The 24,775-nt window shown below is 53.6% G+C and overlaps 11 protein-coding genes across 11 annotated transcripts; 5 read left to right on the forward strand and 6 right to left on the reverse strand.

Annotated features, from left to right (window-relative positions):
- Positions 1-107: 107 nt before the first annotated feature.
- On the forward strand, positions 108-1,218 carry A1O3_07977 (uncharacterized protein; the record flags this gene model as incomplete). The annotated part of the gene is made up of 2 exons (XM_007738079.1): positions 108-378; positions 458-1,218. 2 exons carry the CDS (start codon positions 108-110, stop codon positions 1,216-1,218), a joined length of 1,032 nt encoding a protein of 343 aa, XP_007736269.1.
- Positions 1,219-1,502: 284 nt separating this feature from the next.
- On the reverse strand, positions 1,503-5,489 carry A1O3_07978 (uncharacterized protein; the record flags this gene model as incomplete). Its single annotated transcript, XM_007738080.1, has 1 exon — positions 1,503-5,489. The coding sequence occupies one exon, from the start codon at positions 5,487-5,489 to the stop codon at positions 1,503-1,505; it is 3,987 nt and encodes a 1,328-aa protein (XP_007736270.1).
- Positions 5,490-6,405: 916 nt separating this feature from the next.
- Positions 6,406-8,869, forward strand: A1O3_07979 (cysteinyl-tRNA synthetase; the record flags this gene model as incomplete). Its single annotated transcript, XM_007738081.1, has 2 exons — positions 6,406-6,731; positions 6,787-8,869. The coding sequence occupies 2 exons, from the start codon at positions 6,406-6,408 to the stop codon at positions 8,867-8,869; spliced, it is 2,409 nt and encodes an 802-aa protein (XP_007736271.1).
- A 224-nt stretch (positions 8,870-9,093) lies between these two features.
- Positions 9,094-10,041, reverse strand: A1O3_07980 (uncharacterized protein; the record flags this gene model as incomplete). Its single annotated transcript, XM_007738082.1, has 1 exon — positions 9,094-10,041. One exon carries the CDS (start codon positions 10,039-10,041, stop codon positions 9,094-9,096), a length of 948 nt encoding a protein of 315 aa, XP_007736272.1.
- A 675-nt stretch (positions 10,042-10,716) lies between these two features.
- On the forward strand, positions 10,717-11,094 carry A1O3_07981 (uncharacterized protein; the record flags this gene model as incomplete). The annotated part of the gene is made up of 1 exon (XM_007738083.1): positions 10,717-11,094. The coding sequence occupies one exon, from the start codon at positions 10,717-10,719 to the stop codon at positions 11,092-11,094; it is 378 nt and encodes a 125-aa protein (XP_007736273.1).
- A 395-nt stretch (positions 11,095-11,489) lies between these two features.
- Positions 11,490-11,927, reverse strand: A1O3_07982 (uncharacterized protein; the record flags this gene model as incomplete). Its single annotated transcript, XM_007738084.1, has 2 exons — positions 11,490-11,671; positions 11,753-11,927. 2 exons carry the CDS (start codon positions 11,925-11,927, stop codon positions 11,490-11,492), a joined length of 357 nt encoding a protein of 118 aa, XP_007736274.1.
- Positions 11,928-14,627: 2,700 nt separating this feature from the next.
- On the reverse strand, positions 14,628-14,837 carry A1O3_07983 (uncharacterized protein; the record flags this gene model as incomplete). The annotated part of the gene is made up of 1 exon (XM_007738085.1): positions 14,628-14,837. The coding sequence occupies one exon, from the start codon at positions 14,835-14,837 to the stop codon at positions 14,628-14,630; it is 210 nt and encodes a 69-aa protein (XP_007736275.1).
- A 1,375-nt stretch (positions 14,838-16,212) lies between these two features.
- Positions 16,213-17,133, reverse strand: A1O3_07985 (uncharacterized protein; the record flags this gene model as incomplete). The annotated part of the gene is made up of 1 exon (XM_007738086.1): positions 16,213-17,133. One exon carries the CDS (start codon positions 17,131-17,133, stop codon positions 16,213-16,215), a length of 921 nt encoding a protein of 306 aa, XP_007736276.1.
- Positions 17,134-17,590: 457 nt separating this feature from the next.
- On the reverse strand, positions 17,591-19,190 carry A1O3_07986 (uncharacterized protein; the record flags this gene model as incomplete). Its single annotated transcript, XM_007738087.1, has 2 exons — positions 17,591-18,813; positions 18,920-19,190. The coding sequence occupies 2 exons, from the start codon at positions 19,188-19,190 to the stop codon at positions 17,591-17,593; spliced, it is 1,494 nt and encodes a 497-aa protein (XP_007736277.1).
- A 795-nt stretch (positions 19,191-19,985) lies between these two features.
- On the forward strand, positions 19,986-21,331 carry A1O3_07987 (uncharacterized protein; the record flags this gene model as incomplete). The annotated part of the gene is made up of 2 exons (XM_007738088.1): positions 19,986-20,248; positions 20,314-21,331. 2 exons carry the CDS (start codon positions 19,986-19,988, stop codon positions 21,329-21,331), a joined length of 1,281 nt encoding a protein of 426 aa, XP_007736278.1.
- A 1,229-nt stretch (positions 21,332-22,560) lies between these two features.
- A1O3_07988 (uncharacterized protein) lies at positions 22,561-24,396 on the forward strand (the record flags this gene model as incomplete). Its single annotated transcript, XM_007738089.1, has 6 exons — positions 22,561-22,881; positions 22,943-23,038; positions 23,096-23,211; positions 23,265-23,399; positions 23,478-24,031; positions 24,098-24,396. 6 exons carry the CDS (start codon positions 22,561-22,563, stop codon positions 24,394-24,396), a joined length of 1,521 nt encoding a protein of 506 aa, XP_007736279.1.
- Between the last annotated feature and the right edge of the window lie 379 nt (positions 24,397-24,775).

Consider the following 24,775-nt stretch of genomic DNA (forward strand, 5'->3'; position numbering starts at 1 on the left):
TCTTTCCCCTCCTCTTCGCCAGTGAATTGAGAATTGAGAATTGAGAATCAAATTCCTAAACTGCCCAAAAGCTGCGGTTGATATCCTATTTCCTATAGGCCTCCACCATGATTGCCAACACAGCTAGTCCCAGTACCCCCGTCTCCTATCTCCTCCACCTCCACTTGGACCTCGTGGCACGCGCCGTCGACCACAATCCAGACAAAGGGCACAAGACTCCCGCCGAGTTCGCAAGAGAAGGTCGATACAACTATGTGCCGTCATTCGCCCCGGCCGTGGTCTTCTGTGTCATCTATGCCATCGCAATGACCATCAACCTGGGCCAATTCATTCGACATCGTGCCTGGTTTTGGTGGGTCATGAACTTTGCAATTGCCCGTGAGTGTTTGCCTTTGCTTTGCCTGGCTTTGCCTAGGACAGATAGACTCGGTCGACTAATGTTTGATTCCGAAAATAGTCGAATTGGTCGGATACATCGCTCGTGCCGTCTCGGTCAAACACCTCGCCAGCCGCGACGTCTTCATCGTGCAACTGGTCCTGATCCTCGTGGCACCTGCCGTCATGGCCGCCGCTTGCTACATGTCGTTCGGCCGAGTGGTGGTGTGGGTGATCCCTCGCGAATACCAAAGCGCCCGCCATCTGTGGGTGCCGGCACGCCGGGTGACTCCCATCTTTGCCGGCTGTGACGTGCTCAGCTTCTTCGTCCAGGTCGTCGGCGGCTCGATGATCGCGTCGGGGAACACACCGGCCAAGATCAACAGGGGGAGGAACGTAGTTTTGACCGGGCTTGCGCTCCAGCTCACCACCTTTGGCTTCTTTGTCGTCGCGGCGCTGCGGCTGCTGGTTTTGTTGAGAACGCGGCTGCGCACCATCCCCCTGCCGCAAGAACGGAACTGGCCATTGTTCCTGGTCATGGTCAACGTCGCCAACGTCTTGATCCTGATCCGCACGACTTTGCGCCTGGTCGAGTACGCAATGGGCAACTCCAACTATCTCCTGAACCACGAGTGGTACTTCTATGTGTTCGACTCCGTCTTGATGTTCTTCGTCGTCCTGGTCTTCATCGTCTTCCACCCCGGCCATTACCTGCCTTACCTGGGCTTCAAGAGAAAGGGGTTGCGCTTTTCCGACAATGCCGACAAAGGCCTGTTCGCCTCACTGGCCAGGGGCACCAAGATTCCACCGGGCATGGTCCAGATGGATGCCCGAGACGGTTAGGCACAATGCAACCACGGCACGACAGCGACAGGTCAATCCGACGAGCTGGAGCCGGGGAGCCCATCTTGACCACCACTGCTACCACGCTTCGATCCCGCTTCTGGCGTTAGGGCCATGTGTTGTGGATTGGATGGGATAAAGCGAGGGATGAAAAAGATACCCACGCGCTTGCACTGTGCCTGGATCCACGTAGTAGACGTGCTGATGGCATGGCATGGTGATGGACTTCTCTTGGTTGGGTCTTTGATCTTGGTTCGATCCGAGTTCCAGTATGTAAGAATCAGTCATGCTTTTGCGCTCGTCTCGGCCTTTCCAATATCGATGCCAAATCGCCTCGCTGTCTCTGGCCCGTTCGGTCGGTCTCCCATCGTTTCCCACCATCCCAGGCTGAAGACGTAGCCTTGAAACACTTTGGCCAGCTCTTTGTCGCTCATAAATGCGGCCCCGATGGGGATGACTTTCCTGTCGATCATCTCACTGCCTGCAAGCAAGCTCATCATCCCTGCAATACTCCAGGGAGCACGTGGGAGGACTCGGTGCATATTGCGTCGGCTGTAGACAAAGACGCCGCAGGCAAGCATGATGCCTAGGAAGATCTGGAGGATCAGCTTCGACGTAGGGTCTTGCTTGAGCCTGGGTCGGCTGAGGCCTGACACGGTACCTGAGTATCCAGGCGCCGACGCCGTTTCGGTGCGATTCAGAGTTTGGCGCATGGTGGCACTGATCAGCTGGGCCATATATCGCCGATAGATACGTTGTGTGGCATCGATGAACCGCTGTGTGTTGGCAGGGCCCGTGAGCTCCTGTGCCGGGATCCCGTCCGGGCCGTAGTTGACTTGTGAATAGAAGTAGTCAATGAGCAGGGTGGGCGCTTCACGGTCGAAGGCGCCAAAGGTATTGATGTTCGTGAACCAGTACGTGCTGTTGAACGCCTGCAACCAACGAGCTGAGCTCTCATCCACCTTCGGCTCCGACCTGACCTGGACAGCGTCGACGGTGACCGAGAAGACGGTTTCCGTGTGCACCTCTTCTAACCCTTGGATGCACGTCATGGCCGTTATGTTCTCCGTCGAAGTGACATTTTCGACAAAGTAGCCCGACAAGAAAGCCAGCGATGGGCATCCGGGCGGATTGCTTGCCGCTCCTAGTGTATCCCCTTCGCTGGTCATGAAGTTCGCCTCGCCCGTCGCACCCTCGGCATTGAGGACGACTTGCTCATAGATAGCGAGATTGGCCTCGTCGAGACAATTGTGTTGGACACTGTATGTGAATGGGATGTCTGTCGCGGTCTCATTTTGTCCATTCAAAAAGTGTGGACATGATGAAGGTAAACTTGCGTTGAACGTGAGCACATTGTCTCGGCAGCCGGGAGTCCGAGTGCCAACCATCGTCATGTTCATAATGTGCCTTGGTACGAGAGTACAGTTGAGTGATGCTCTCATGGCAACTATGTTTGCCTGAAGTGTCACTGATTGCGCCGGATCCCTCAACTGTCCCATGGCTTCAGCTCCCAAGCTGGAGATATCTATGCTAGGGTACGCCAATCCGTCGTAGGTGAGTGCTGGATACGATGCATTGTTTTGTTCAATCAGCTGAAACATAGCTCCAGCTGACCCATCTGTCGAAGTACCGAACGACGGCACAAATTTGTCCGATGTGCTGATGGTAACATCGAGGGCCAACGGGACAGCTTCGATTGTGTAGAGGCCCGAAGCGATGATTGTCAAAAGACTGCCAACGAGTGCAGCCGCTGATGCTACGGCAGCTCCCATATGGCGCTCACGGATCGATTTCACCGTGGACCAGATTGGTGGATTGCCCGATGTGTCCATCAATGTCTGCTTTGCAGGAGCGCCTCCCCGAGCCAGCATCTGATACGGCGCAAGCGTACCTGCTGCGAAATCGATGGTATCGTACATCATTGCGATCGATATCAGAATGAGTGACGTGAGGATGGTTGGGAGCGAATGAGTGATGCTAGAGCGAGATGACATGGTAGCCAACCCATCATTCATGTCCGATTCGTGCTGCAAGACTTCTAACGTCACAATGACACCAAGTGGAAGCGCCAGAGCCATGCACATGAACCAGACCGTGCTGGACATCGTCTTCCACCAAGTGTCCTTGCTGGAGTCATCGGGGGACCTGGCTTGATTTCCTTCCTTGACGGTAGTCTCGATGGAGAACTCGCGGCCTCCGCGCTCACTCGTTATGTGGGACGCTGCCAGTAGATCCTGTAGATGAGGTTTAAGATGCCCCACTGAGTCACTCGCTGCTGCCTCCAACGACCTCTGGAGCGTAGGGCTTGCGGCAAGGATGGTTGCTTGGGCGGCAATGGAGTTGGGGCGACGCGAAACCACGTCTTGGGGGCGCCACCTGAGGACAGCAGCAGCAGAGAACGCCAACAGCACACACCCTGCGCCCATGGCCCATAGGCTCACCATTCGGATTTGAAGTCTGGGTTCCTGATACATAACTTCGGCTGTAGTTGTGACGTTGTCGGCTTTGCGAAGGTACGAGTGGGCAAATTGAACTGCAACACCCTTGAAAGCTTTTTCCGCCGTCTGCCTCAACGTAGTTCCATTCAATAAAGCGGTTGCGGAGCCCCCATTGAGGATAGCAAAGAGGTGGGCGAAGTCATATATCTTCGGTGCATCCGTCAGAGCCGGAAGGCCGTTCACTGTGACCTGATTCTGGAAGTCTTGAGTAAGATTGTAGTACGAAAATCCCGGAAGGACATCTGCTATACGCTGCAACGGGCCCGTCGTATTGACTCCACCACTTGAGGTGGGATCGGCGGTATTGATCGTGATGTTGACCCTATCAACGGTGTATCCAAGAGCACAAACCATACCGACTGAATCTGCCAGGGTCACGTTCCAGGCCTCACTTGAATTGCTCGGGTGCCCTGCCACCTTTGCAAAAGTGATATCTATTATGGTAAGATAGTAAAGGTTGGCACAAGGATCGAGATCGTCCAGCGGCTTCATGGGGTTGTAAGAATTAGGCCAATTCCACGATTCATCAGAGATGATAGATCGTCCAAGGGGACAGTCGGGCGCATGGCTGCACAACTGATAGTATGACCGCAGAGGAGGACATCTGTCAGGGTATAAAGTAAGGCCCAAGTCCAGTGTGTCTCCATAAGGATACTCCCCATCATTGCTCCAGGTGAAGTTGTTGCCGACAATATTGGGTGTTACAATCTCACAGTCGAAGAATGGGAACACGCCGTCCACCGTTGCTGCCACAGTGGAGTTCACGGGCACAGAATGCAAGTCAAGAGTATTATACGCCACACTTGCTGATGTGCCATATTGATAGTCCAGACCTCGCTCTTGTATACCATAGTATCGCATCAACTCGGTGTCGACAGCGACTGGTGCAATGGAACTATTTGTTCCAACAAATTTGGAGTTGACGATGACATCGGGCGTGATCTTAGAGTCTGAGGTTGGTGTGAGCACAAGGAGACCAGTACTGAAGACGATCACAAGTCTCAGCAGCAAGATCCCAATGCCGCTTGCCACAACTGGCCAATCACGATTTGTAGCAGCTGCAGCCAGAATCTTAGGTAGAATTGGAGAGATATAGTCCAGTAGCAGGGATTGCTTTGCTGCAGCAGGCCCATCTCTAAGATGTGCCCATGGTGCCAAAGTTCTGCAGTGAAAGTCGACCTGTTTCCATGCCACACCTATCACGACCAGCAGTGCAGTGGGCCCATACGTCCATGCGTAGTGATTGTTGGTGATGTTCGTCCTGATTCCATTCCTAAGCTGAGCAAAATGCCACAGGATTAGCAACCCGGCTACCAGGGCCAGAAACAGGGCGACAAAGCCGGACAGGATGGGGCCCTGCAACCAGATAGGATTCCACATTTGCGGCTGGGATTGCACTTCATCAACATCTCCGGGAGAACCGGCGTTCTGAAAGACGAATGGGAACTTCTGTGACAAGCCAAACTTGACCCATCGGTCGGGGGGAGACAACCTAAAGTAGCGACCACCTCGGTTCCATCGTTGGCGAGGGCCATCCCATTGGCCTTGAGTCGCTTTTGGTAGATCAATCTTCTTTGGGACCTCGTATGTTGTGTTGGTGTCATTGAAATCTGTCAACGGAGGTAAGGACCATGAAAGTCTGTCATCAATCGGCCTCAGAGGGAACGAATCATCTTGTGAGGAGCGATCCCAGATTGTACGGCTGTGTCTCGAATCTCGAGGAAGCGGCTTCCGCTTCACTGGGGATGTTTGATGAAAGCCTCCATCTGCCATCGCGGCAAGGCAAGCAAGAAGGAAAGAGTGAGATCGAGAAGTGTGGTCGCTGTCTTTTCTGCTGAAGGAAGCGGTGTCGTCCTCAGCCTTATTCGCAGTTCAGAGGCTGCCGCCAGTGGAGAACCGGGCAGGCAGGTTGATTGTTAGAACCGCTGGCAGTGGCAACAAGAGATCAGGCCCGGCATCTACTCGGAATCTACCATTGAGCAGGCAGCGACTTGTTTGACATGGTGTCTCTGGGATTCATGTCAACGACGGAGAAGACGTCTTGAAGTTAGCCGGGGTTATTAGCTTGAGGTGACATTCTGTCCTGTTTTAGCCCCCAACATGGACTGATCTGTTGGCCCTGTTGGCGGAACTGCCACGAAACAAACGGCATGGATCTCGACGAGTGATTGATGGTTGGCGTCACACGGAACCCTTGTAGGCTTGGCCCTTGTAGGCAGGCAGATGGCATAGCAATGTTACCTAGGCCTTTCCCTTCCCTCATGCATAAGAGGGCAGGGAGCGGGCTGTGGTGCATGTGCCGTGGGTGGCCTTGAAGTTAGTTGTACGGAGTACGCCTCGTGTAGGCCACCGCAGGCACCGCAGCTTGAGTGCCCAGAAATGGATGTTCAGTGACGCTGCTTTTTTCAGGAGATCCAGGATTGCATTATGTACTCCGTAGACAGGGCGGCATCACCCCCTGCCGAATCAGGGCGGGTCAAGCGCTGTTTTTACTTCACATCACGATTGTGTGAATTGACTGCGACGGACGTGCAAACGATGTGACTCCGGCCTAAGGAGCCCTTGTCAGCCTCGTCCTGCGCCCAACCACACCGTCTCATGAGTCAGACCAGGTCGTCTCATGAACGCCTTGAGACGTACCTTTTGCTCATCGGCGTCACTTCTCTGCAAGCCCTGCAAGTCTGTCAAGATGTCTCAACCGCCATGGATCATGCCCACAGGCTCGACCCATCAGCCTGATTTGAAAATCTACAATTCTCTGACTCGGTCCAAAGTTCCCTTGATTCCTATAGAGGCCGAACACATCAAATGGTACTCCTGCGGACCGACCGTCTATGACGACGCCCACCTAGGTCATGCGCGCAACTATGTTACGACAGACATTATTCGCCGCATTCTGCGGGACTACTTCCATTTCAAAGTCAGATTTGTTATGAATATCACCGATGTTGACGACAAAATCATCCTGCGGGCCCGACAGCGCCATCTCTACGATGAGTACAAGAAGCAGCACAGGTACACACTCCGACACTCCGAGAATGAGGCATGATGCAGTCTAACTCTAGCACAGATACGTTGATGATCAAGTCCGTCAAGACGCGCGGCAAGCATGGCACTACTACGTCCAGAAGAACCTCAAAAGAATAGGCCCCAAAACGCTCCTCACTCCCGAGACTTTCGGCGTGATCGAAGAGACCTACGGAGATATACTTGGAGGGGGAAGCTTGGAGCCGGGGACAAAACCAGGGGACGAGGAAGCAAAGATCAAAATGCACGTCAACACCGCTAGGACAAGTGCCAGAGCCTTACTACAAGACCCCAAGACTTTGACACCACACGAATTTTACAATCGCGTGAGCGATCCCATGTGTCTCGTGCTGGACGAGAGATTTGGCAAGACCATCCGCGGCGATGACTACGACGTCTTCACGAAGCTCACCAAAGAATACGAGAATCGCTTCTTCGAGGACATGCACGACCTCAACGTATTGGACCCAGATGACCTTGTCCGAGTCACGGAACACGGCAAAGAGATTGCGGACTTTGTCAAGAAGATTGTCGACAAAGGCTTGGCCTACCGAACCTCAGACGGCTCTGTCTACTTTGACATAAAAGCGTTTGAGGCAGCCGGTTACCCCTACGCAAGGCTGGAACCGTGGAATCGAAACAACGCAGAACTCCAAGCCGATGGAGAAGGCGCCCTGTCACAAAAGGACGGAAGCGTCAAGAGATCCGCTGCCGATTTCGCGTTGTGGAAAGCTTCGAAACCTGGTGAACCCAGTTGGGAGAGCGAATGGGGCGCCGGTCGGCCGGGCTGGCACATTGAATGCTCAGCAATGGCTTCGGGGAGACTCGGCGAACAAATGGATATCCATTCTGGAGGCATCGACCTGGCTTTCCCTCACCACGACAATGAATTGGCCCAAAGCGAAGCCTTCTGGGCCGATGGCAGCCACCGACAGTGGGTGAACTATTTCCTTCACATGGGCCATTTGTCGATCCAAGGGTCGAAGATGTCCAAATCGCTCAAGAATTTCACCACGATTCGGGAAGCATTACATGTGAGGAAAGAGTGGACCGCTCGAAGCCTTCGGATCGTCTTCTTGCTCGGGAACTGGAAAGATGGCATAGAAATCACGGACGACATGGTCACCGAAGGCAGAAATTGGGAGGATAGAGTGGACAACTTCTTTTTCAACGCCATCGAGAACATCAAAAACGCCAAAGCCACCAATCAGCAAAAGCCTGCTCTCAAGAACGCCCTTGAAGAGGCAGAGGAGAAGGTTCGACTTGCACTGTTGGATTCGTTCAATACTCCGATTGCCATGAGCACGATCTCCTCCTTGATCAATACCTACAACAGTGCCAGAAAATCGGATCTGACCCCGGATGATCACCGAGATGTTGCCCTCTTTGTAACGCGGCTCGTGAACATATTTGGCCTCAACGGCTCAGAGCCAGCAGATACAGAACAAGTGGGTTGGAAAGGTATTGATATTCCCGATGCGGCCAAAGAATACGTCTTCCCGTTAGCCCGGATGAGAGACGAGCTTCGACAGGCAGCAATAGCGAAATCGATTACGCGCGAAAAGGTGCAGGAGATCGTCTCCACGTCACCAGGGCTAGAAGAACCTCCTTCTAGTGGAAGGCCCCGGCCGTCATTTGCCCGTGCCTTGAGTGACTTCAGCCGCGGGGCTCTGGAAGTTGCGTCGCCCGCCGAGACTAGCGATCTCAACAAACAGATCCTGGCGCTCTGCGATCGAGTGCGCGATGTGGATCTATGGCACCTCAACATCTACCTCGAAGACCGAGAAAATGCTCCGGCCTTGGTGCGACCGGTGACCGAGGGGCTCAGAGCCGCTCGACGAGAACGCGAAGAGAAGATGCGGCAAAAGGAGGAAGCGAAGAAGAAGAGAGAGCAAGAAGCTCTAGAGAGGCTACAGAAGGCCAAACTCAGTCCGGCCGACATGTTCCGGCCGCCGCACTCGACCGAATTCTCGGCCTGGGATGCCGATGGGCTCCCGACCGCCACCAAGGACGGGTCTCCGCTGACGGCGTCGCGGGTCAAAAAGTTGAAAAAGGAATGGGAAGCCCAAAGAAAGGCGCACGACAAGTATCTGGCCACGGTACAGAATGGATCCGCTGCTCAGTAGTGCATCGTCTCTGGTGGAGCTAGTCAGTCCTTGGGCCATGCATATATGTCCTGTCTTCTGATTTAGAAGTGTATTCCTAGATACCCAATCTCCTTCGATTAGCGTCATGAGAAACAAGGGTGCTTCCAGGGTGAATTCCACTTTGAGCAACAGATCACCTCCGAAGGAGGAAGAAGAAGACTTCTTATTCTATTGAGACCTCCCAAGTGACTTCACGATCACGATCATATGCTCCCTTCCCCACTCAGGCCCTGGTAGAGTGCCAGCGCAGCCAAAGTTTTCCCGTCTCGGGCGGCAACCTTCCAGACCTGGTCAAGCCGGACGATCTTCAACGTGATCTTCTCACCATGATCCCTCAGTCCCGTCAGTTTCCCTTTGAGCTGGTCGATTTCGTGCCGCGGGAGGCGTTTTCGCACGAGAAAGATGGGGACGAACTCGTCGCTGCCGCCGGGAGAAGGGTAGACCGCGGCTTGGAGATGTGGTTCGTCCATGTCGTTTTCTGCACCATTCGGGTCTGGCTCCTGGTTGCGATCTAACTGCGACCGCGACTGCGCCTGTACAGCTAACTGCGACATGTCGACAAGTTCATCTGTGGCGAAGTCGAGGCCGGTCTCTTCACGAATCTCTTTCGCCGCGGCGCCTGCAAACGTGCCGCTATCGTCGATCATCCCGGCGGGCAGCTCGACGAAGCTCAGCGAGCCAGCGGCAATGCGTGGCTGTAGGGTCAAGATGACATATTCTTCTTGTTCTTCTTCCTCCTGTGGTGCAGTAGTAGTGGTATTGGCGTTAGTGTTGGCAGTGTGTTCGGGGGTCAGGACGATCAACATGGCGACGCTCCCACCGCGCATGAAGACCGAGCCCGGCAACGACTCGCCCTGGTCGTTAGTCACCGTGGCTTTGAATTTCAAGAACCCCAGGCGGTGGCCGGAGAAGAAGTCCACGGTCTGGATGTCGAGGGATCTTAGGGCATAAGGCGATTTGTGGAACGGATGAGCTTTTTGGCTGTGTTGTAGAGCCAGTGACTCTTGCAACGTGCTCAGCCACGTCTTGAACGCCGGAAATGTCAACAGCTGGTCCTGGCTTAGTGATGTTGGGTGCGTGATGGGGATGGACGGGTTGCTGTCGGGCAGCATGAATGTCGATGTCGACGTCGACGATCTTGTGCCTGCCATGGTCATGGTTCTCACCTTGCCGGGCGCCAGTGATGGTGGATGTGAGATTTTGGAGGTGTAGGTCACTGGCAGATGGCGAGACAGGTGTTTGAGGCTCGAGCGCATGGAGATGCAAAGGGATTCTGATTGTTGGGCTACTGGTACATGCGCTGCTTGAGGGGATGGATGGCAGATTCATGTAATGGAATTGGTCTGGAGGAATTTGTCCGTCCGTATGGAATTGCCGTAGTCGCTAGGACTCGGTACGGAGTAAACCTGCGAAGAGACCTTTGAAGAGCATATCAAATGAATTCTTGACGATGATATCTACGAGGAGGAAGAGGGTTCACTAACTGCCTCAGGCCTCAGCTTGTGGTGAAGAGCAGTTACATACATAGGTACCTAGTACCGTATGCACCTAATTAATATAGCTAGGGGCTAAGTACCAGGTACCTACGTAGGCGTGACCTCGGAACGAACCAATCGGCAACAATATCCGTCGATTTTTGCGTGCGTACAGTACGTACTCACCAGAACTTGAATTCTAACAGTATCCCGCTTGCCCTACACAGCCAGCGCATACATCAGTGATGGCATACTAATTATTTGGCGCCTCTGACTCCAGACCAGACCCAGACGGACTGGGGAATAGGAATGGCGAAGACCAAGTCTGAACCTGTCGCAGGACAGGCCACGATGGCTTTCACCGTGCGCAGCCCGCCCTACACGTATTTCCATCTCTCTCTGCAGTCGCTGGCTCCGCAAGCTCAAGGTCAAGGTCAAGCTCAGCAGGCTCTGGACGAAGTGGCAGCACGCTCATACCTCTTCGCCGCGCTGCAGCAGTATCTGGGGCTCATCGGCACCGCGGTGTCGATTGATGTTTTGGACGTCCAAGGCCGGCACGTGTGGATCAGAGTGCCGAGAGACGAAGAGATTGCGGTGACGGCGGCGTTGAGTCAATGGGTCGGCGCCAGGGGCGTGAGTCTTCGCATCGAGGCCAGAGGCAGCTGGTTGGGCGGAGTGCTTGCCAGGAAAGCCGACACGGACGCCAAGTTGTGGACGATGCAGGCCTGAACTTGAACTTGCATCGAGCACACGGAGAAAATCAAGCAGCGATCTTGGGTGTGCAATGGATTAGCCCAAACGAGCTCTGCGGGATCAATCAATCAATCAGTCAATCAGCATGTCTTGGGCGGAGCAGACTGAGATGGCTGAGAAGGACCCCCGATCCACACAGCCTGGGACGAAGAAGCGAACTACAAACTACACGAATCAACCAGCAAGGCCTGGGCTCGGGAGGATCATTTGAGAGAACGAGACGGATTGACGGTGTGAAGCAATGCAGTCAAAGAGAGCAAACATCCAGGCTCGATGAAAGCTTTCGATGAGAATGGCCTCAATCAACTATGTTTCCTAACACGGGGCAGCGCTACTCTTATACCTAGCACGGGGCAGCACTAGTCTTGTCCTCATGCCACTGCAGTCCTCACAGAGACCTGGTCCAAGTCCCTCCCCGTCTCGTCCACCAGCGTCTTTGCATCGGCATCGGCATCGGCATCAGCATTGTCGTCCACGGTCAACTGCGACATACCATCCTTATCGCCAGTCGCCCGAACAGCGTGGAAGAGTTTCTTCAGCAACCCTCGACCCCCTGAATCTCCGTTAGCACACTACAGCCAAGGAAGCAAAAGAAATCCAAGTCATGTCGTCTTGACTGTTGGTGGCTCCTCACCTTTCTCGTGTCCTGCGGAGGAGGATTTCTGCCCAGAGGTACTCGCAATGGACGCCTTCCTCAGCAGCCTTTCGTCCTGTTTCTGCTTCTTCTTGGCGGCCAGATATTCGGCGCGGCGCTGGTTGTATTCCTGCACTTCAGGGTCGGTCTGGGCCGAGTAGGGAGACACGAACATGATTGTGCTCGATGGGGATTGTGTTGTGGAGTATGGGTTCGGAACTGTCTTGCTGGATCAAACCGTCTTGCTGGATCAAACCGTCTTGAAGTGGGTTCAAAGAAACAAAAGAAGAAGATGTTGTTCCAATGGCGCTGGCTGCAGTGGTCGACGGTTCGAAGTGCGGTACGACTCAAGCACGTGTGTTGGAGTCTGGGCTTGAAGCCGAGATTGAAGGCACCCAAGGTATCGACGAGACAGCACAGAGTATTCCAATGTTCGAGACAAGTGACGACAGACCGAACGACGGAAGCTGAGATGGGTGCTGGTGCTGAGGCTGGTGCTGAGGCTGAGGCTGTGCCGGTGAGAGATGCCTACAGTAAGTTGGCTGCGAGACAGTACGCGCACTTGATGTGGATTGTCCTTTCGGTACCTTAGTCAGTGGTCAGGGCACAGGACGGGATATTGTATATCTAGATAGATAGATGGTAGGTACCTTAGCTACTAGGACCTCTATATAAGATGCCGTCCTTTGACCTGACCGACCACCGCCACGGATATGATGACAGTAGCGGAGCGGGTTCCTGATTTCTGGTCCACAAGCAAGCCAGCCATGTCATGTCATGTCGCCTTGACCTTTCCCTTTCGCTTTCCCTTTTCTTCAGTTTGGTTCGTGGTGATGGTGTTAGGCTACAGTAGCCCAGTCCACTCCCGGTGCGGCTGCAATGGCGAGCATCGATCGGCTTGGCTCTGAGAGAGGGGACGGACGATTCGGCGAGCCATGGCCCGCGCCCGGGAAATACATACGTAGTATTCGTGCCTTAGGTAAGTACTACATGTACCCTCCTCCGTATTACTATTAGTACTGTACGGATATAGGTCCCAGAGTACCTAGCTAGGTAATGGTTTCTTCTGGTAAACGGGCTAGAGCCTGGTTGGTTTGGCACCTCATTTGGGTTGAGGATCTTCATAGCTAGCTAGATGATCGTCTCTCCGGGCCGTCTGTCGCCGTGTAGCCCATGGCCGGATGGCACCTCACTTCACATCACCATCGCCATTGCACATGCACATGCACATGCACATGCACATGGGAGAGTGTGGGTGTGGGTGTGGGTGTGGGCGTGAGAGACTAACTAGACCAGACCAGTATAGACCAGTATAGACTAGAATAGAATAGAGACAGCGGTTAAGGTATCGTATCAAGGGGAAGGCGAACTAACAATTGGAAACTGGAAACAGGAAACTGGAGATGGTAAGTGGTAAGTGGTGAGTGGTGAGACTGCTTCTCTGTACCTATCCATTCGTCTAATGCAATCCTAATCCTTCCTACACTCTTCGAGTTGTTGCGTAGATGTAGACTGCATATATGACAAAATCACTTCTGTGATCTTCACCAACATACCATCTCTGCGAAGATTCTCCATATGAGTAAGCTAGAAACCTAGGTAGAAAGGGCCACCTGTAATCGTGGACTGCGGTATTGCTGTCGCTGTCGCCGTCGTGTTCCACCTACATTGGTTTGCCATCAGGTCGGTTCCACTTCCACTTCGGTTTCAGCTTCGGCTTCAGCTTCGGCTTCATCATCATTTGTCGTTATCCTGGCCAATTCCATTCCCATTTCCATTCCCACCTTCATTCGCCTTGCATATCGCATTCATTAGCCTTTCACGCCATCTCAATGTTGTCGCTTCGTTAGGAGCATTCGGGCATGATATTATCGTTCGATTGGGTGTTAGCGCCATCAAGAATCCGGTCTGGGTCTCACGCTGCCGTTTCGCTGTCCAGCACTTACTCAACATCTCTTATGCCTGAGTAAGTGGATGGCTTCCAAATTGAAGACCGAGAAAGTAGTCCCTTCTCAATGGTCAATTCAAAGCCAAAGACAACTCTCCGTCATGGCTTGGTATATGGTATACATAGAAGCCGGGTTGCCAGGCCGCCGTGGCCGGCTTACCTGTTCTTTGCAAACCAGGCCGGAGGGCGGAGAGGGAGGACCACGTCTGTGTGTAAATTGTCGTAGTATATGTAGGATACTCCGTATGCACATGCCGCGTCATAAAGTAGGGTGACTTCATTGCAGGCGGTGACATATCGCTGACATCTTTGCGTGACATGGTCAGGCTGGTCGGAGGAGTAACTTGTGCCCTTGCAAACACGATCGTGATCGAGGATGGGTTGCGCCCATGTACGACTTTCAAGTCCGGCAACAAGGCTGACGCAAACCCATAGATGGTACGGTACACGTGCCGAATGGAATCGCGCCAATCTTCCGGTTCGCCCCAGGGTGACAGGTCCGTATCAGTGGTATGGTGCTTTGATAGTTCGCGGTGTGCGGCTTGGCTGTTCGGCCTTCACAGTATGTGTTCGAGTTTCGCTCATTCCGGATGACGCATGCCTGGTGAGAACCCTCGCCGTCTCTCAGACAGCCCAGGAGCCAAATAATCCTTCCCATTGTCACGTAGCGCGGCTGAACCACTGCGCGTCGAAATGCGCGTCGCGCTGCCTGCTCTTCGCGGCCCACGTAATTTGCCCTAGTGTCGAACGCCAGTATGTAGACTTATCGCTATCGCCATGCCGCTCTCGTCTCTTGTGTCTCGTCTATCGTGAAGTCAATCCTCAGAATCTTCCCCCCCACTTGAGGGGATCGAACGGCGACTCGGCCAGATCAGGTCGGATTGGGATCAAACCAGCTGAGGTTCATCGCAACAGGCAGTGTCGGCCTCACACGTTGGACGCGATGCCGAGGTTGGCATAATTTCTCGCGCGTACTTGCCGCATGTACAATTCCTGTTCTCGCGACGGTTCGGGGGGGGAGTAGCCTTTTTGGCTCTTATCTCGATTGGTGACCTGATAGAGGGCGGCGGCTGCGGCGACCGCCAGCCCCGCGATCAAGATGCAGATGAGGATGACCAGCCCTTTGGATAGACCCATGGTGAGGGATGACGCGAGGTGCGGTGGCTGCTGTTGCTGTTGCTACTGCTGTAGAGGTCAACTGAGTGGGAGGATGGCGAGCAATGCAGGATGGAGTACAAGAAGTGACAGGCCGTCTGCCCACGGGTATATCACGCACACACTGGCAGGACCTCGCGTCCATCCGCTTCTGACACGGTCGCTGTCCCACTGCGCTGGCAGTGCTGCCCACTGCCCACTGCCCACTGCCTGGGATCCTCGATCCTCGTTCTTCCCATGCGCAACGCGGAAGAGCCGGGTGGGCGCTGGTTGGAGGGCTGACAATAATCCCTCTGGAGTCTGCTGATGTGCCGTTATTTGGCTGTGCGTCGGGTCCGAGTTGCCCAATCTTTGCATAGCCGAAAAACACAGCCAACCAGACGCGTGCTGCCCGCCGTGTGAAGCCTGCCACCGGTCCACTGCGTCGTCAGCCACCACTTTCGATGGCGTCGGAATGTTTCACATTGTGCTACGGATGTCGACTTTCTGGACGACCCGATCCGATCTGTGAGCCTACTCTGGACGCAGCATTCGTACGGAGTACGGATACTCTGCACTTGTATAGCCCACGACGTCGCCGACGACATCGGCACATCGTGGTCAACGTGTTACCAACAACCGCGCAGTCTCGCGCAGTTTCCTCGTCGACCGTGTGTGATTTACATTGTAGTATAGTCCGTAGAAATCTTTCGTTAGGAGCCTCTTCATGGTATGCCACATACTGACAGATTGTAGGCCTTGAGTTCTGCAGCCTTACTACCTACACAGCTGCCTAGTAGTGTGATGGGACTGGTGTATAATAGACCTAATACACCCAGGAGTACGGACTCTGTCGAGAAAGGCGACCATTCCAGGCATCAGGTGTGTTTTCGCATCTCCGCCATGTTTACTCTGTACAGTACTGCGTAGTCTGACCAGTAGTAGTGGCCTAAATGGCTAGCGTAAGGCTGCAAAATGCCGCTAGCAAATTTTTAGATTCTAAAAGATCCCACCGTACTCGTAGGGTTATAATTCAATTCACTAGACTTCCTTTCGCAATCGACCATAGGATCTGGAAAACAGGGCTTCCCGTTCGCTCAGCCATACTTAAGCCAGATGCCGATTAGTTAGTACTGAAGTGGGTGACCATTTGGGAATCCTAATTGTTGATTGTTTTTGCCCTTTTATACAAAAGAAATGTTTTTTTGTCCAACTGATTTTCCTTGAAACTTGCGCTCTCATATAGGTCCCCAGGTATGCTGTAACACACCTAACAGTCTTCAGTTACTACCTATAGTTGTCCTCAGTCGCAACCATCTATTTTGGTTCACCACCTCTGCTTCTCTGAATGCTCACGCCTCAACATTGCCTCGCCGTCTCATTCTGGTGTGAACAACGTCTCTGCGATCTCCTCGATGCCCTTGGGTTGTCTGCCCAACAGCTCGCCGATCAAGGGGTCAATGGTCGCCGTCTCGCCCTGTGCAATTGCGTCGTGCCACCCAGCCCAGCTCTCAATGGCCCAGAACCTGTCCTCCGGTAGGCTCTTCTTTTCGTACTTGTGATATCGTTCCGCCGCCTTTCGCCCCACGATCTCAACCGTGACATTCCGCCCTGTGTATCGTTGCACCAGCTTCGCAATGTCGCGGAGAGTGGTGGTTCGCGGGCCGGTGAGGTTGAGCGTCTGGCCGAGATATCTCTCATAGTGTTGGACAATCTTTGCGGTGGCTTCGCCCAAGTCGTCCCACGACACCCACGCGACCGGTCCGTCGTTGGGGATGACGAAGCGAATCTCGCTCGAATCGCCCTTTTTAAAACTCTGAGACTGGTACCCGGCGTACAGCCACCAGCTCTCCGCGTAGATGCCTTCTCTCACCACCACGTACTGCAGCCCGCTCTGCGTCAGATACTCGATGGTCTGGATGTGCGCCTGCTGCACGCCCGCGACGCTCTCCATTCCCGTCTTGCCGCCAAACATCAGGCTGGTGTAAATCACCGTTTTGATCCCCGCCGCCTTGGCCGCGTCGATGGCCGCTCGATGGTGAAGCCACCGGTCCACGCTGGGCGAGGGGAAAGACACGAGGAACAACGCATCCGCCCCTTTGAACGACGAGGCGAGTGAGTCCGGAGACGTGAAGTCGCCATGACGAATTTCAATACCGGCCTCTCGTGCCGCCGCAGACACTTTGCTGGGGTCGCTGGAGGAGATGATAAGTTTGGAGGGTGGAATGAGTCGCAGGCGGAGAATGGAGTCGATGACCCGAGAACCGAGATGGCCGGTTGTGCCTGTGAGGACGATCATCGCACACAATCAGCCTTTCTAAGTAATCCGGATAGTGTATGGTTCAATATACAGTCAAGAAGACAGCCAGCCTGGTGACGTCGTGTTTTATACTCGAGATGGACATGCTCTGTACGTCTTGCGGCAGTTTCCTGTCACATGCCATTGATTACGAATTACCAATCTTCACACAGCGGGGCCATCAGTTCGAAATATTTGGTCCGAGATCAAATCACAGCGTCTACTCTATACACATTGATTACAGCAGCATCTGCTCATAGTCCCCCAGGCTTTGTTCCCTCCGGGGCCCAATGACTTCCAGGCTCGACGGAACTGCCTAAGCTCAGGCACCTCGGGTCTTCTTTTGACAGTCCCAAAATTTATCCATCACCTTTAGATCGGAGAATGGCACAAGGTAGATTCGTTATCTTGGAATCGGTCTTTGAGAAGTCTCAGGATTCTTATATCCCCGCTTCCGTCAATGTTGCTGGTATTTGGGGATGTCGTCCTCTTTCCTCCAGCGGTACTTGCTACCTGGATGATCGCTCAGGAGCCGTGGAGTGCCAAAGAACTGCTCTCGAGCCGTGGCCCCCTCTTTGTCGACGCCTTGGCGAAAGATTCCTCGCTTCCTAAGCTCTGGTAGCAGAAACTCGATTATATCCTCGAAAGACCCTGGATTCGTGACGTGAGACAGATTGAACCCATCCACGTCAGCTATTTCCACCCATCGTTCAAGCTCATCCGCAACTGTAGTTGGCGATCCGACAATCTTCGCATTCATCCCGCCCACCGATAAATAGTCTGCAATGCGGGCTTTGTTCCACTTGAGATTCTCGCTTCCCGGGACTGTATCCGCCCAGCCATTGACGATGGATTGGACCATTGGCAGCTTGACAAAACGGAAGTCTTCATCATCAGAGTATGTAGAAAGATCCAATCCAGTCCAGCCGCCGAAGAGCGCCAGCGCGCCATCCCGGTCGCCGTACGAAAGAAGCTCCTGATATTTCGCTTTGGCTGCCTCATCCGTCTCGGCCACGATGACGCACATACTTGCGACAACTTTGACATGGTAAGGGTCACGACCGGCCTCCTTTGCCAGTTGTCGAATGGCATCGACGGAAGGGCGAAGCTTCTCGGGTAGTTGGCCTCCTGCAAAAATTACTTCGGCGTGCTTCGCCCCAAATTGCCGACCGGTCTTGGAGGTTCCAGCCTGGAAAAGAAACGGCGTGCGTTGTGGAGATGGTTCACAGATATGAGGGCCCGGCACGTCGAAGTGTGTGCCTTTGTGGTTGATCGGTCGCACACGCTCGGGGACTGCGTATACGCCAGTCTCCCGGTCCTCGACCACCGCATCGTCGCGCCAACTCGCCTCCCAAAGCTTGTAGAGGACCTCCATATACTCATCGGCCAACTCATAGCGAGCATCGTGTTCGACCTGCTGGGAGAGACCAAAGTTCCGAGCGGCGCTGTCAAGGTAGGAGGTGACAATATTCCATGCAACGCGACCACTGCTAAGATGATCGACCGTGGAAAACCGCCGGGCTAGTGAGTAGGGCTGCTCGTAGGTGGTACTTGCCGTGATGCCAAAGACGAGGTTTTTGGTCACCGCGGCCATGGCAGGAACCAAGTATAACGGGTCATTGACAGGGAATTGGGCACCCGCGCGCAGTGCTGGCCCCGTGTTGCCCGGGCCTTTGTAGACTGGTGCTTCGTCAGTAATGGTAGTGACGGGATGTGCAGCCTAAGATCCCGTATGTCCCAGACTATTATGCGCCGACAGAGCGAGGCCGCAGACTTCGGAACCTACCATCGTAGCAGCCGAGGACGTCGGCGAGGAAGAGAGCATGGAAGCCTGCCTTGTCCAGCAGCTGTGCCAGATCTGTCCAGAACTCGAGCCTCTTGTAGTTGTTTGTCTTGTTACGAGGATGCCGCCACAGTCCTGGAGACAGATGGCCAGGCGTGTTCATAGCAAAGGCGTTGAGGATGAGCTGCTTCTTCTTCTGCTTCGTCGAGTTCGCAGCCAAGCCGTTGGCCTTGGCATCTTGCAACGACGACGAAGACTCGGACAGCGAGCCCATCTTGCTTGCACCTACGCTGGAGGTCTTGATGGCTCTACGGCAGAACTACCGCTGCCTTGTGTCGATACAGACGAGGTCTCCTGCGCAGATACTCTCTCTGTACGGACACAGCATCTGGGCCAAGTTCTCACGGTGGGCAACGCGCTTTTGACTTGCTGATGTCCCGACTATTCATCGCGTTTATCACGCCATTGCCTCCAAAGAGCACGCCATGAACCCGGCATCGCTCTGCCAGTGCCTCGGAACCAGGCCCAGGCTACCTCACCTGCATCATAGCACGAAGACCCTGCACCGAGTACGGAGTACTAGTCCTCGACTTTCCGCACCCCCTTGAACCACTTCCCCACGTGGGCCAGAGCATGCGCGACTCTGGTATGCCAAAAAAATAGGAGAACGCGAAAGGCGAATTATGATGATGAGTATAACCTATCCCACTCCCGCCTTTGAAAGATCCACCATATCAGCAAGGCCTCTGATGCAATCTCGACGGTTGAGCACACCATAGATAAGGCTCCAAAAAAGGCCCGGCTTACATAGCGGGCCTCATTGTACACAAAACGGATACTCGGGCGCAAAAGACGGCTTTGGCCTCCCGTCATTACAAATCCTCCATACTCGAGACGACTGGACTGGCACCTAACTGAGAGCACGAGATCGCTGCTCGGTATTAGGTATTCTCCTTCGTTGGTAGTCCAAGGCACATTTTTGAGTTGGGGGTTTGAATACCCTCCCCAGCATCTTTCAATTAAAATCTTCTTTGAGCCTGCCTGATATTGACCGCCTTCCATAGAAGCCATGGGTTTGCTGCACATGTTCAGTTTTCTAGGCACCTCGACTGCTTCCAAGCAAATTGCGGTTTCGGTTGTCTGCCAGGATCCGGAAAAGGTACCAGCCCGGCCGCCACAGGTTGCCCCTCACCAACGCGTCCTGTTGCTTCGTGGCCCAAAGCAACCGTATGTGGAAGTCTCAGATCATCCGACACCCTCACTCGATGGGAACCGTGAATTCCTGGTTCGGAACCTTGTGATTGGCTTGAATCCTATTGATTGGAAGGCACCGTAAGTATCACCCACCTTGTACTGTTGAAAGACGTTGACCTAACATGCCCTCCTTGGCCCCTCAGAGATTTTAACTTTGGCATCCCCGAACTGCCCTATATATCAGGTCGGGAGCTGGTAGGAGAAGTCGCCATCAGCCCCAAACGAAGGTCTCGCTTCAGGCCTGGTGATAAGGTCATTGTCATCTCGACAGATTACAGAGATCTCCGCAAAGCTGCTTACCAACAATATGTTGTCGCTACAGACTTCAACGCGGCGCGCCTGCCCCCCAGCCTGGCCCCGGAAGCTGGATCAGCCTTGGGTGTGGCTTTCGTAGCGGCCGCTCTTTGTCTGGGAATTTGCGCAGGACTCGACTTCTCCAGTATTGCGAATGGCCCCAATCTTCTTTCCATAGTGAGACAAATTGACCCTGCACGCTTGGCACCGGACGTTAGAGACGAATGTCTACACGGAATCGACGAGGAGTCTCGGGCCAAGAAAGGCGACTGGCTTGCCATCTGGGGAGGCTCCTCCACAAGCGCTTTCATGTTGAATCAGATAGCCCGACTCGCCGGCCTGAGGACTATCAGCGTTGTCGACGTACGGAAACATGCCGTCAAACTGTCGACCAACGACATCACCAGACCAGATATTGTGGTAGACAACCATGATCCTCAACGTGCCATTGATATTGTCAGATCGGCCACGGCCAAGCGACTTCGGTTTGGCGTCGACACCGTGGGGCGTGACACAGCAGGACATCTGTTAGAATGTCTACAGCAGCATTATGCGAACGAGAGCGACCCAGAACCAACAACACCTTCGACACCGTCATCTGCGCATCTCATAGGTCTGACAGGCCTCCCCAAAAGCTCGCCCCCCGCCAACCTCACTTTCCACAACGTACCATTCAAATTGTTTCACGAAATCCCGGAGTTGGGCGAAACCCTGATGCTATGGTTAGAGCGATTACTGTCGACCGGACTTCTGGTCCCGCCTAAGATCCTGGGTGTGGAGGAAGGCTTTGGCGCAGTGAATCAGGCATTGGACCGCATGAGAAGAGGTGAAGTGAGTGGTGGAAGGCTGGTTGTCCGTCTCCCCTGAGAATTTACTAGACTCGTTTAGAACTTTGTCGCATTCGGCGCGGTGATTTGGGAAGTTTAGAATAGCAAAAGATAGACCATCTCGAACAATTGAGCATGACAACAGCATTACCTGCCTACCAGGCAGCTACATGGTACGTTAGGTACCTATACTCCGTACTCGGTATCCCAGCACGTCACGGGCGAGCCTTGTCACGCATCCGACACGTGACCGTCAGGAACTTTCCCAGTGTCAAGCGCAGTGAGCCTGCCTACCTACCACCTTCCACCTACTTACCTACCTACCAACCTAGATCAGGTACCCATGAGAAGCCTGAGAAGCCAACTTTATCGTGGCTGAATTACAAAGTCTGTCTCCCTCCCCTTCTTCATACCTATATACCTAAAATCTAGGTACGAGAAGTCTATCCCTCGGGAGATGCTTGCTCCTTGCTCCACCGGCGGCGCCTGAATCCGTCCGCGCAAATGTCGAGCTTGTGATTTTTGTTTCTCATGGCACACTGGCAAGTCAAGTTTACATTGCTGCAAAAACAGTCAAGGTACTAGTACTCCCTACTGCCCAGCATCCCAACCTCTCGGTTACCAACTCGGAAGCGAGGGCCATCATCGGCACGATACCGACAAAAGAAAAGGCAACAAGATCTCGCCTGGTATTATACTGAGCAGGGACTCCGGCTAGACAACAATCAAACGATAACCAGGCCCTGCTTACCCCACACTCAGGCCCTATATGCTCTGTAATACTATGGCGACATCAAACCGGTGGACCATTTATACCAAGTCGGTATATGTTGGTGTAATTACCAGTTTCCATGGTCATTTAAACCCCGTCTAAGATCTCCACAGTCCGTTCCGCGCAGCGAGCACGCCATCTCAACAGATGGGTTGAGATGCCCTATCAATTGGACCTTGTTTACCGATACCAATATACTGATGTCTGATTTTGCCAAACCTACGAGCCGGCGATTTCCCGGCGGCGAAATGCGGAGTATCTTTGAAAAGATGTGAACAGCCAGGGCTCATGCACAAGACCCGTTGCCCATGATGAGGGACAGTTGTATATATATGTCCAAGAGGATCGACCGCCCTAGACCGCACATTTCCATACCGAGGAGACCGACTTTCTGAATTTTGAGGGCATTCGGAATCTGATCTAAAACAGTCGGAGTGTTGTCCCCAACACTTGTCTTGTTCATCCCATCTTGAGCATTCGACACCCCTGACTCTGTCATGGCCACCAACCCAAACCAAGAGTCGAAAGCCGAGGAGGGCGGGATCAAGCATGAACATACAGCAGCGCGATCTTCATCATCTTCGCTGCCCGACCGAGAGGCTTTCCTTTCGTCCTTTACCGCCGAAGAGGATCGGAAGATCATGCGCAAAGTCGACAAGCGATTTCTGCTACTTATCGGGCTGATGTACATCCTCAAAAACATCGACTATATCAATGCGGCGACCGTCAAGGTCTTGCAAGTCGGGCAGCCGCGCAATATCTTGAAGGAGCTGAACATGACGGCGGATGAGTACAATTGGGTCCAGTCCATTTACTTTGTGAGTTGAACTTGTGGGGATGCCGCCCGCCCGCTGTATCGGACACTAACTGCCGATCTAGATCTCGTATATTGTGTTCGAGGTTCCTTCCAACCTCCTGCTCAAGAAGATGACTCCTCGAAACTGGCAGTCCCGAATCATCGGCTCCTGGGGCCTGGTAGGTTCCCGGAGTACCCCCGCCTCAACGTCGCATATCACTGATTGTCTCACACAGGTGCTTGCTTGCCACGCCGCCGTGCGTAACAAGCAGGGTCTTTATGCTTGTCGGTTCTTTCTTGGAATGATGGAGGCAGGATTGTTCCCTGGACTAGCTGCGCAGCTGTTATCCTGGTGAGACTTTGCTTTGGCCATTGCCACTGGCTTCAAACTAACCGATTGTCCAGGTACCGAAGTGATGAAATGGGGAAGCCGATCATGTGGATGTTTGGCTTTCAAAACTGCGCCGGTATCGTCGGTTCTCTGATCGCATATGGAATATCGTACATGAACGGCATGTGCGGTCTCAGTGCATGGCAGTGGTGAGCTGATCTCTACGTGACATTTTTCACACGACTTCGCTTCCGTGTGGGCTCCACCAGAACTGACTTCAACAACAGGGTCTATTTGCTCGAAGGCATATACACGATTCTGTTCGCCGGCGTCGTCTATTTGGTCCTCCCCGACTATCCCAAATCGAAACGCTCGGCCAAGTGGCTCACACCGCGAGAACAAGAATACCTCGAACTTCGACTTACGGACAACGCCCCGCGTACCGACGAGCCGGCCTTCAACAAGGCCGAAGTGCTGGCATCTCTGAAAGACCCTCGAACTTATGCCTTCTGCCTGTCCCAAATTCTCATGAACCTCGGCGGATATGGCTTACAGTGGCAGCTCCCAACCGTTACTACCAACCTTGGCTTCGCCGGTCTGCCCCGAAACCAGCTGCTCAACATTCCTCCATCGGCTGCAAGTGTCCTAGCCATCATCTTCGCTGGCTGGTTTCTCAAGAAGGCCTGGCTGACGCGACCGGAGTTCATCATGTTTCTCTGCGCCGGGGCTTTTGCCTTCTTCCTTGTGCTCTGCGTTAACGACGTCAGCCGTACCGCAACGTACATTGCCTGCATTTTCGGCACCATGTTCTACTCCGTATATTTCATTCCTTTCTGGGCTTGTAAGTGGGCCAAGGGCTGCTCCAATGTTGCGGTGAGGTGGAGCATTTTGGCTAACATCTGACTAGGGCGATCTGCAAGTCTCAAGGGCGCAACAGGCGCAGCATTCACGTTGGCCTTCCAGTCTTGCATTGGCCAAGTTGGAGGCGTCGTTGGACCGCAACTGTTCCAATCCAAGTACGCACACAACGGCTACAAGGTCTCCTTCGCCATTTGCGCTGCCGCCATCGGCGCCAGCTGGCTCGCTAACTGCTGGACTTGGTATTTGACCCGGAAGAATGAGAATGACATCCAGAGGGTCAGGAAGCTGAGAATCCAGGCCAACAAGGAGGGCAGAGTCTGGTCAGGAGAGGACGTCAAGTTGTAATCGCGGGAAAAGTATAAATGTTCCTCTGCTGGAAGTGAAAGGAACAGAAATAGTAGCTGGGAACAAGAAAGATCACCTGATCTAGGGTTTTGGGGGGCAAAAAAGCTTAATAGAGGTATAAAAAAGTCTCTTGAAATAGAGAAGGCGGATGAGAGGGTCGCTAGAGGATGGATAGGGGGGTGTGTGCAGCCTCTCGAGGGAAAAGTTATGGATATCTTTCACGTCTTCCAGTCCATGGTCCACAATCTTGCGAACACCTTCGCGAGAAGGATAGGACTGAGGGATAGAGAGGGCCCGCATCCTCGGTTCTACGTCGATTGTTTAGGAACTGGCAGTGTCTGAGAGTAGTCAGAGTACTCCGTAGTGAGTGTAGAGTTCA

Source organism: Capronia epimyces (assembly GCF_000585565.1).
Source record: "Capronia epimyces CBS 606.96 chromosome Unknown aczIQ-supercont1.7, whole genome shotgun sequence".
In the NCBI taxonomy this organism is placed as follows: Eukaryota; Fungi; Ascomycota; class Eurotiomycetes; order Chaetothyriales; family Herpotrichiellaceae; genus Capronia; species Capronia epimyces.